Source organism: Microcaecilia unicolor, chromosome 1 (genome assembly GCF_901765095.1).
Source record: "Microcaecilia unicolor chromosome 1, aMicUni1.1, whole genome shotgun sequence".
NCBI lineage: Eukaryota > Metazoa > Chordata > Amphibia > Gymnophiona > Siphonopidae > Microcaecilia > Microcaecilia unicolor.
Window position 1 is genome coordinate 391,006,085 of NC_044031.1, and position 12,026 is coordinate 391,018,110.

At 43.2% G+C, this 12,026-nt stretch overlaps 1 protein-coding gene across 1 annotated transcript in view; it reads left to right on the forward strand.

The window, feature by feature from the left end:
- The window catches only part of LOC115475198 (serine/threonine-protein kinase RIO1-like), a 160,172-nt gene that overhangs the window by 105,116 nt on the left and 43,030 nt on the right, over positions 1 to 12,026 (forward strand). Inside the window, exon 12 of the mRNA XM_030210943.1 lies at positions 3,429 to 3,535. Within this exon, the coding sequence (XP_030066803.1) occupies positions 3,429 to 3,535 (107 nt within the window). The remainder of the gene's footprint in view (positions 1 to 3,428; positions 3,536 to 12,026) is intronic.

Consider the following 12,026-nt stretch of genomic DNA (forward strand, 5'->3'; position numbering starts at 1 on the left):
CTCTCTATCTCCCTCTGCTGGTTGATGGACACAACCGTTCTGTAATGGCTGCATCTGCTATGACTAAAGGAAAGAAAATTATCACGGTACGAACCTAATTTTCCCTTCGTGAACCCGTCTGGTCTTGGCCCTTTTTCCATTGGGCAAATTAGAGATGGCCCACTGTACCTTCTCTAGCTCTATCGGCGCCGACAATTTGGTATTTTGATTTAGAGTAATTTGGGGTAATGCTATGTTTTCTAGGTATTCTTGTATTGTTTGGTTCCCCGGATTGATCTCATCCTTGTATAATTGCTTATAGAATTCTAGGAAGGCTATGCCAATTCCTTTCATTGTAGTTGTTCTTTGCCCTGTGCTTTCTTCAATTGCACGTATATTTTTTTTATTTGCCAGTCTTCTGTGAGGGACCGTATCAAAGGCTTTGCTGAAATCCTGGAAGATTATATCTAGCGCATGTCCTTCATCCAGTTCTTTGGTCACCGAGTCAAAGAAGTCAATCAGATTCATTTGGCAGGATTTTCCTTTGGTAAAGCCATGTTGCCTCGGATCCTGTAACCGTTGGCTTCTAGAAAGTCAATTATGCTTTCCTTCAGCAGCAACTCCATTATATTTTCTACTACTGACATGAGGCGTACAGGCCTGTAGTTTCCCACTCCTTCCCTGTCTCTGCTTTTGTGAAGAGGGACCACATCAGCTCATCTCCAATCCTGTGGAACCTCTCCTGTCTCTAAAGTTCTATTAAATAAATCCTTAAGATGTGTCGTCCCCCCCCCCCCCCCCCCCCCCAGGACTTCTCTTAGTTCCTCAGTATCCTGGGATGTATCTCATCCGGTCCCAAAGCTTTGTTCACTTTCAGATTTCAAGTTGTTTATAAATGCTTTCTTCGTGAATGGCGCAATATCCACTCCATTCCCATCTATTCCCTCAGCAACTGACCACAGTCCTTCTCCAGGATTCTCTGCTGTGAACATCGAAATATTTAGCATGTTTGCTTTATTCGCATCACTCTCCACATAGCTATTCTCAGTATCTTTCAGTTTTGCAATTCCACTCCTATTTTTTCCTCTTTTCCCCAATATATCTAAAGGCGGTCTTATTACCTCCCTTTACATCTTTAGTCACTTTTTCTTCCACCCACGCTTTCGCTAGCCGTATTTCACTTTTCGCTTCTTTCAGTTTGTTCTGGTAATCTTTTCCATGATCCTCTTGTTGCATTCTTCTGTACTTCTCAAACACAGCCTTTTTCCCCTTCCCCCAGCCACCTGTTTGGAGAATCATATAGGCTTCCTTCTCTTGTTTTTGTTTACTTTCCTTGTATAAAGATCCATTTCCTTATTTATAGCAGCTTTCAGCTTGGACCACTGCACTTCCACTTCACCTATGCCTACCCATATCATCCGTTCTTTCTTCAGGTATTCCCTCATTTTACCAAAATGAGTACATCTGATATCTAGTACTTCGAGTTTTGTGCGTCTGCACTCTGCTTTTGCTCTTACATCAAACCATATTGTGTGATGATCACTGTTACTAGGTGGGCACCCACACGGACATTGGAAACAATTCCTCCATTTGTGAGCACTACATCCAACATCGACCCTTTCCTCGTGGGTTCCGTCACCAGTTGTCTGAGCAAGGCACTTTGACAGGCATCCACAATCTCTCTACTTCTTTCTGATTCTACTGACTGGACATTCCAAACCACATCAGGCAAATTGAAATCTCCCAACAATAGCACCTCCCTTTCTCATACCAAGCTTATCGGTATCTTTCATCAGGTCCTTGTCCAGCTCTCCATTTTTGCCCCAGCTCCTCCATTTGTGCCAGAGGCTTGTAGATCTTTGTGAATACAGGTTCCATTTTCTCTTTCCAGGACAATCCATATAACTTCTTCCTTTCCCCAGGTACCCCGCATTTCATCTGCTCTGATATTGTTTTTCATATACAATGCCACTCCTCCACCTCTTCATCCTTCCCTATCCTTTCTAAAAAGATTATAGCCCAGTATGATTGCATCCCATTCATGGGAATCATTGAACCATGTCTCTGTAATAGTAACAAAATCCAAGTTTTCCTCAAATATCAGGGCTTGCAGATCTTGAACCTTTCTACTACGAGCATTTACTCATTGCTTTCCATGTGCTAATTGAGTTAGAATGGTTTTCTTTATTTACATGACCTTTCCCTCCGCCATCATGTTTTTTTTCTGGGGGTGCATTGGTTATTCCTGTGAGTACAGAAGACATTGGAGCACTGAAGAATCTTAATCAGTATTTGAATGCAACCATTTCTTGGCTGCAAGCAAACTGAAGTTAAACACAATAAAATCCGAGCCATGTTTACAAACAAAATCATGAGTTCTAGCAATTTGTGGGACTTCACTTGCTATCAAGGAAGTAGTTTGCTCCTTAGGCTTTCTACCTGATAAATAGTTTACATTTTATCAACAAAGAGATTTCATACTCTTAGGAACATTTGTTCCCCGAGACCCTTATTGATTCCATACTCGTAATCATATGTGTAAAATCATCTAGACAATCACTATTCACTCACTGTATGTAGGTAGGCCTTCTGTTAACAGTGACTGCAACTAATTCAAAATACAGCAACAAACTTATTTATGGAGTCAAAAAGATAGATCATGTTTCTGCTTTTGTTGAAAAAAGATGCTTTGGTTCCCAGTAGATTGGAAAATATAAAATCCTAACTGTGAATTTCATGGCCCATTGAGCTGAGCAGACAATATTGTTTTGCTTCATTGATTCCTTATTTTCTGACCCATTCTGCCCCTGATATTCCTCCTCAGATTTGTACCATTTCCCCCTTCCTTGATGTTTAGACTAAAATTGATAACTTTATATTACCTTCAGCTATATAGCCCCACTACAATAGAACTGTCTCCCCACAGAACTGAAATCAGGTGTTGTCTATAAAACCTTTAAAGATGGAATTAAAAATTGGCTTTTTATGCTGGCTGTTCTATATGCCCAATCAACCATGTACAATCTCTGGTTCTGATTTGCTAAGAGGTGGTTTTGATATCAAGTTTGCTTAATATGATCCTTTCTCCTTTTGAAGTTTACATTTTTGCGACTTATATTGTAATTTATTGTTTTTAAATGTTTCTTTTATATGATGACATTAGGCAATTCTTGTAAAAAGCTGTGCTAGTATATTCAAATGACAGTATAACAAAACAAATAATAATTAGTGCTTTACTCATGTGTTACATGCATCGTTGTATACTCATCCATCCTGGATTTGTAATGGCTAAGTAAGGAAACAGTGTCCTTAACAGTATTTCATTAGGAGCAAAACTGTAATATAATAACATTGTTATCATTTTCTTTGCATTGCTAGCTGAATTGTCTAAAACAGTTTTTGCTATTGCTACTGTTTTATGTGATACTGATTGGTTCTGTTTTTGATAGCTTTCTTTTCCAGGCATGGCGTTGCAGTGATGACTGTGCGAGAGCTCTTTGATTTGGTAACAGATCCTTCAGTCACTGAAGATAACTTAGATGATTATCTACAGAAGGTACTGTAAGAATCATAGTGCTCTAATGTAGAAAAACTTGAGATTACAGATTCCTCAAAGACACCTTCTTTAAAAAGCTTGACTGCACATGGTGCCATATGGATTGTTCCAGAGACTTCTGGAAAGGGCAGAGTCTTTTGCTGCTATGGCCCTATAGCTCTCCTTGGCTAATTTTGGTTCACAGATAGCTTGAGATGCATTCTTTCTGCAGAAGCCCACTATTTTCTTACTACTACTACTTATTGTTTCTGTAGTGCTACTAGATGTACTCAGCACTGTACACATAAGTGGCGAAACAGGGGACTTTCTTGCCTGTGACCTGTAATGTTTTATTTTTTCCCCTTCAGTGCATTTCCCTTGTTTGACCAGCAGGTGGTGCCTTGTCCTTTGCTTTATAGCAGGAGGTCTGTTTTCCTTTCAGCTTATCTTCCACAAGAAAAGAGGAAAACTCCTGGGGGAGAGTAACCTGCAGTTCCATTGGCCAGAAACCCCTTAGTGCTAGTGCTCTTAGCACTGATTGGCCCTGAAGCCTAATATCTGGCCAGAATATGCTGGAGTTTCTCCAGTCTCATAGTGGGAGTGTGGAGAGTGAAGATCTCTGCACAGAGACCCTGTTCAAATCCTATAAGCAGTTATTTTTCCTGATCTCCCCAGGTACTACTTAGTGTGGAACTGGTTAATAGTTAATTTCTTTTCTGATAAATAGTAAAAATTGTTGCTATGTTATATGAGCCTAACTTGTTCTCTCATCATTTGGTCCGCTTTATTTGGACCCTTTTTTTCAGGTCCAAGTCCCAAAAAAGTGCCCCAACTGACCAGATGACCACCGGAGGGAATCGGGGATCACCTCCCCTGACTCCCCCAGTGGTCACTAACCCCTCCCACCAAAAAAAACCCACTTTAAAAACTTTTTTTCCCAGCCTCAAATGCCGTACCCACCTCCATGACAGCAGAATGTGCTCTATCCTCTGACAGCCTTTCCCCGGTTCTGATGTGGGTCTCGGATGAGTGTGACACCTTTTCTGTTAAGGGCACTGCAGAGTCACATCAGCAATGCATTGTGGTGGGTGTAGGGTATTGGGCTCCGGGATTCCACTAGCTTGTGTTAAATGCTCACGATGTTGGTAGTTGGTAGGCTCTACTCCCATGGTGCTTTTCCCTCTGCTTACTTGGTCACAGTGTGCCCTGTTTTGTTTCCGGTAGTCCATGAGGTAGTGGCCATTTGTGTAAGCCAGTTTTAGATCCCTTTCATGTGTTAGCCACGTTACAGCACTTAGTTCTTACCTTGAATGTTGCTGAAAGAGGGCATTGTACACCATTCTGCCAGCTCGGACCTACTGCTCATCTCAGTACCAGCGAGACTTGCTGCCAGTGGAGCACAACCTCTGATCTGCAGTTAACTGTGAGTAAACGTGCTTATTCAAATAAAGGACGTTTTCAGCGAGATTAGTCTTCAGGTGTCAACTGCTGTGCCAAGGTTATACACCAGCAACAAGTCCTGTCCCTGGAGCACCTTTAGTGGGTACTGCAGTGCACTTCAGGCAGGCAGACCCAGGCCCATACCACCCCCCCCACCACCTATAACACTTGTGGTGGTAAATGGGAGGCCTGTAAAACCCACTGTACCCACATGTAGTTGCCCCCTTCACCCCTAAGAGCTATGGTAGTGTTGTACATTTGTCCCTCCCACAACCAAATGGCTTGGATTGGGACGTTTCTGAGCCGGGTGTTTTTAGTTTCCATTATCGCTAAAAAAAAAAAAAAAAAAACGCCCATCTCAGAAGGGACCAGATCCATGGCATTTGGTCCGTCCAAACCGTATTTTCAAAACGAAATATGGACGCCCATCTTTTTCGATAATACGTCTGTCCCGCCTCTTCACATACCCGTTTTCGGACATAGACGCCCATGGAGATGGGCGTTCGCGTTCGATTATGCCCCTCCACATCATCTGTGGATTAGGCTATAAAAATGTAACCATTTTGGATTTTAGTTAGAGAAAGTGAATGGGACTTGATATACTGCCTTTCTGTGGGTTTTGCAACTACATTCAAAGCGGTTTACATAGTATATACAGGTACTTATTTGTATTTGGGGCAATGGAGGGTTAAGTGACTTGCCCAGAGTCACAGAATCGAACCCAGCTTCCCAGGATCAAAGTCCGCTGCAGTAACTACTAGGCTACTCCTAGGAGATCCTACCAGGAGAGAAATGTCCCTGTTGGGTTTTCCTCTCCGTTAGGCTGTTTTATGCAACTAAAGTAAGATTGGTTTCACTGACCATTGGTAGATTTGGATTTATTTTACAGGAATTACAATTTAACAGTAATAAGACAGTGTTTAGTTTAATGTTGCTTCCTCTTATTTTACCTGTTACTGTTTGCACCATTTTCCCGTTCACTGTTCTACCTTTTTATGATAATAAACCTAATAGTATGTTAGCTCTGGTGTCTTGGACTGACTAAGAATCCTGGTGGCTTGTGTTCTCAGACTGTGAGTGTTTTCTAGGAACTGTAGGAACCTTGGGATTGTGGTCCCAGTGTCCTTAGAAACCACTGGGGAAATAACTTGCAGATGTGTGCTAGGGATAGTGCCCAGGCATTTTGTGACAGACCTGTTTTCTTTTTTGGTGGCAGCAGGGGGATTGTCGGACTCAGTGCATGAGGTGAAGGTCAGTGCATAATTCAGAGTTTGTTTTTTTAATCTGTAACCTTCAGCCATAGAGCACAGTGCCAGCCATTTTGTCAAAGATGAAGAGGACATTAAGAGAGCGATAGAAGGAACCTCCACACTGACGAAGTCGCAAAACCTGGCTAAGTCGGTTGAGGTTCCTGTGTTTACATTTTGCTGCCAGTTGCCAGCTAAGTAGCTGAATATGTTGAATATTTAATATCAGTTTGTAAGAAATAAGAAATTAGTTCAGAGTGGCAATGGAATAGGAGACAGTTGAAAAACTGAGGTTAAAAAGTAGTAAAAGTAATCATGAAAGAAAAATATTTTGGGGGAAAATTCTCTCACATGCTAATGGATCAATGAGGATTTGCATCTGACTGCTTGAAAAACACAAATTTAGCAATTATGATGCATGAAGTCTGAAGATCCTTCACCACACTCACTATATTGTTTAGTTATTAATGAGTTGAATGTGTGCTTGGGAATCATCAAAAAATTTAGACCTAACACAACAGCATCTGGATGACCTCAACAAGGAGGTGCTGCAGGACTTTCCAGTTCGTAGTTCTCCTTGCGGGAGATCAGTCTCCTTGTGGGCAGAGGCCCACGAGTTGGCTGACTGAATGCCTCAACAGCCAAAATTGGCAGATCTACATGATAGAGAGACAGAGGTTAGAGGAACGGGAGGAGCGACAGCAACGAGAGGAACGGGAAGACCAACGTTGATATGAGGAGCGGGCATTCCAGCTGAGGCATGAGGAGCATGAATGCCAGCTGCAAAAAATCAAGTTGGAGATGGAAATGGCTAATATCGAACCTCTGCACTGAGGCCAGAGGCAGGATCCATAGCCCGGTTCGGACCCTACTTGTTTGTGCAGTTTAATACCTGAGGTGACATTAATGGATATCTAACTGCCTTTGAAAAAATTTGCCGCCTCATTGAGATTCCGGAGAAAGACTGGGTGCGCTATCTGGGAGGAAAGCTCACTGGTACAGCACTTGAGGCATTCCAAGGACTATCCTTGGAGACATGCTCCCAGTTTGAGGAGATGCACAAAGCTTTGTTGAACCGTATGCCATTACCCCCAAGACCTACAGACTAAAGTTTTGGACTTCACAAAAGGGAGCGGATGATATGATCCTGCTAAGATACCAGCACCATTGGTGGCTCAGTGGAACTGAGTAACATAGTAGATGACGGCAGAAAAAGACCTGCATGGTCCATCCAGTCTGCCCAAGACAAACTCATATGTGTATACCTTACCTTGAATTTGTACCTGTCCTTTTCAGGGCACAGACCATATAAGTCTGCCGAGCAGTATTTCCCGCCTCCCAACCACCAGTCCCGCCTCCCATCACCGGCTCTGGTACAGACCGTATAAGTCTGCCCTCTCCTATCCTCGCCGCCCAACCACCACCCCCTCTTCCCCCCAACTGCTCCGCCACCCAATTTCAGCTAAGCTTCTGAGGATCCATTCCTTCTGCACAGGATTCCTCTATGCATATCCCACGCATGTTTGAACTCCGTTACCGTTTTCATCTCCACCACCTCCCGCGGGAGGGCATTCCAAGCGTCCACCACCCTCTCCGTGAAGAAATACTTCCTGACATCTTTCCTGAGTCTGCCCCCCTTCAATCTCATTTCATGTCCTCTCGTTGTACCGCCTTCCCATCTCCGGAAAAGATTCGTTTGCGGATTAATACCTTTCAAATATTTGAACGTCTGTATCATATCACCCCTGTTCCTCCTTTCCTCCAGGGTGTACATGTTCAGGTCAGCAAGCCTCTCTTCATACGTCTTGGAACGTAAATCCCATACCATCCTCGTAGCTTTTCTTTGCACTGCTTCCATTTTTTTAACATCCTTCGCAAGATACGGCCTCCAAAACTGAACACAATACTCCAGGTGGGGCCTCACCAACGTCTTATACAGGGGCATTAAAACCTCCTTTCTTCTGCTGGTCACTCCTCTCTCTATACAGCCTAGCAATCTTCTAGCTACTGCCACCGCCTTGTCGCACTGTTTCGTCGCCTTCAGGTCCTCAGATACTATCACTCCAAGATCCCTCTCCCCGTCCGTGCCTATCAGACTCTCCCCGCCTAACACATACGTCTCCCTTGGATTTCTACTCCCTAAGTGCATCACTTTGCATTTCTTCGCATTGAATTTTAATTGCCAAACGTTAGACCATTCTTCTAGCTTCTTCAGATCTTTTTTCATGTTTTCCACACCCTCCGGGGTGTCCACTCTGTTGGAAATCTTGGTGTCATCCGCAAAAAGGCAAACTTTACCTTGTAACCCTTCGGCAATGTCACTCACAAATATATTGAACAGAATCGGCCCCAGCACCGATCCCTGAGGCACTCCACTACTCACCTTTCCTTCCTCCGAGCGAACTCCATTCACCACCACCCTCTGGCGTCTGTCCGTCAACCAGTTCCTAATCCATTTCACCACTTCGGGTCCTATCTTCAGGCCGTCTAGTTTATTTAAGAGCCTCCTGTGGGGAACCGTGTCGAAAGCCTTGCTGAAATCTAAGTAGATGACGTCCATAGCACGTCCTTGATTTAATTCTCCCGTCACCCAGTCAAAGAATTCAATGAGATTCGTTTGGCAAGATTTCCCTTTGATGAAACCATGTTGTCTCGGATCTTGCAACTTATTGGCTTCCAGGAAATTCACTATCCTTTCCTTCAGCATGGCTTCCATTACTTTTCCAATAACCGAAGTGAGGCTTACCAGCCTGTAGTTTCCAGCTTCTTCCCTATCCCCACTTTTGTGAAGAGGGACCACCTCCGCCGTTCTCCAATCCCTCGGAACCTCTCCCGTCTCCAAGGATTTATTAAACAAGTCTTTAAGAGGGCCTGCCAGAACCTCTCTGAGATCCCTCAGTATTCTGGGGTGGATCCCGTCCGGCCCCATGGCTTTGTCCACCTTTAGCTTTCCAAGTTGTTGATACACACTCTCTTCCATGAACGGCGCTCTATCCACCTCATTTTCAGGTGTACTTTTGCCAGTCCCTCTCGGTCCTTCCCCAGGGTTTTCATCAGTGAAAACAGAACAAAAGTATCTATTTAGCAAATTGGCTTTTTCTTCATCATTTTCTACATAGCGTTTTGTTGTATCTTTTAGTCTCACAATTCCCTTTATAGTCTTTCTCCTTTCACTAATATACCTGAAGAAGTTTTTGTCTCCCCTCCTTACATTTCTAGCCATTTGTTCTTCCGCTTGCGCCTTCGCCAGACGTACCTCTCTCTTGGCTTCTTTCAGTTTCATCCGGTATTCCTCCCCGTGTTCCTCCTCTTGAGATTTTCTATATTTCTGGAACGCTAACTCTTTAATCTTTATTTTCTCAGCCACTTGCTTTGAGAACCATATCGGTTTCCTTTTTCTCTTGCTTTTATTTACTCTCCTTACATAAAGGTCTGTGGCCCTGTTTATTACTTCTTTTAGCCTGGACCAATGTCCTTCCACTTCTCGTATGTCCTCCCAGCCCATCAGCTCCTTCCTCAGGTATTCTCCCATTTTGTTAAAGTCAGCCCGCTTGAAATCCAGGACTTTGAGTTTAGAGTGGCTGCCGTCCACATGAGCCGTTACATCAAAACAAACCGTTTGATGGTCACTGTTTCCCAGGTGCGCAGCCACTCGGACATTTGACACACTATCCCCATTCGTGAGCACCAGATCCAATGTGGCTCCCTCCCTCGTGGGTTCGTTCACCATTTGTCTGAGCAGAGCACTTTGGAAAGCATCCACAATCTCTCTACTTCTTTCCGATTTTGCAGACGGAACCTTCCAATCTACATCCGGCAGATTAAAATCTCCCAACAACAGCACCTCTCTTTTCTTCCCCAACTTTTGAATATCAGCGATCAGATCTTTATCTAGTTCTTCCAATTGTGTCGGGGGTCTATAGACAACACCCACGTGGACCAAGGTTCTATCCTCTCTTTTTAAGGTGATCCATATCGCTTCTTCCTTTCCCCAGTTCCCTGTCATTTCAGTCGCTGGGATATCATTTCTCACATACAGAGCTACTCCTCCACCTATACATCCCTCTCTATCCTTCCTAAAAAGATTATAGCCTGGTATGTTTACATCCCATTCATGGGAACCATTGAGCCATGTCTCTGTGACTGCAACTATGTCCAAGTCAGACTCCAAAATCAGGGCTTGAAGGTCATGAATTTTATTGCTTAGACTGCGAGCATTTGTGGTCATTGCTTTCCATGTACATTTCCTAGTATGTGTTTTGGTTTAAGTGATTTGTGAGGGTGTTTTCTCTTTGGGTACCTTCTCATATTTTTGTTCCCCCTTCCTTGCTTTTTCTTTTTTTTCCGCTTCAGTTTTATTTTCAGGAACATCACAGTGCTGTAGTGGAGCAAAATAATTTTGTAGTGCCAACACTTGTGCGGGCGGATGCTTCTGTGTCACATGATGAAGTCTGCCTGAGCCTACTGTGAACCATCTGTTCTTATGTGGTTTTATTCTTTGAGGCAGTGGTGAGAAGTTATGATTCTGCACAGTCCTATAAGTTGCTTTAATTGCATCTAATTCTTGCATTACTTTACAGAGCTCTTGTTTTAAAGTAGATAGCTGAAGACAGATAGGACAAGCTTTAAGTCTCCAGATGATTGGCCTTGAAACTAAAGCATCACAATTATTGCAGAGAATAAAAGTCATCCTGATTGGTTGAAATGGGTATGAATAGGTGTACTATGTTGGAGTAACAGCCTGCAAGACTGCCTGTGTATGATTGAGTAAAGTTAATGAGGACTGGTTTGTCTATAAATGAGTGGCAAACCCTGGGGTGGGTGGGTTGTGGGGTGGGATTATAAGTCCCAACGTGTCAGCTAAATGCTGCTGTTATCAAGGGAATGCTCTAGTTGAATGGACCCAAATGGTCCAGTCTGAGCAAGAATTTTCACTTGATTTAACTTTTAAAACTGATATTGCTAACTTTCCTTTTCACTAAGTCTAAATATTCCCAATAATTATAGCAGTTCCTCTCTATCAGAGTTTGGCAGGAACAGAAAGAAAGAGAGAGAGGTTTCACAGTGCTAATTAAAATTATTAAGCAATAAGCATTAAAATTTAAAGAGATTATCAGGTAGCTCACCTAAAAAACCAGCTAGTTGAGAAGTGTGGGGATTTAGAGGTCAGAATTAAACCTTTCCTTTGCAGGAGTTTTTGGTTCAGTTCCAGCACCTGCAAAGTTAGAAATAAGTAGAAATAGAATTAAACTGAGGTTAAACCCTGGAGGACTGCTAAAACCTGATGGTCTTGGAGCAGTTTTTACAGAGGAGTTGTCCAGAGGTGAGGGAACGTGTTCAAGATCACCAGCCCCATACTCCGGAGAAGACGTCTGAGTTGACTGACATCTTTTTGGCTAATCTTCCTTGGATAGTGAGGAGAAGCCATCTATGTCCTTAGCAACTGGAATCTAAGGGCAGCCAGGGCCCCAAATCAAATAGTCCTGCAGTCTCCGAAGCAGTCGGCAAACCCTCCAGTTTTAAGAACATAAGAATAGCCATACTAGGTCAGACCAGTGCCCCATCTAGCCCACTATGTTGTTTCCAACAGTGGCCGAGCCAGGTCACAAATACCTTGCAGAAACCCAAATAGTGGCAACATTCAATGCTGCCAATCCCAAGGGCAAGCAGTAGCTTTTCCATGTCTGTCTCAATAGCAGACTATGGACTTTTCCTCCAGAAACTTGTCCAATCCTTTTTTTTTTTAAGCAAGTGCAAAGTGATGCATGTGGAAAAGAGGAACCCAAATTATAGCTACGTAATGCAAGGTTCCACATTAGGAGTCA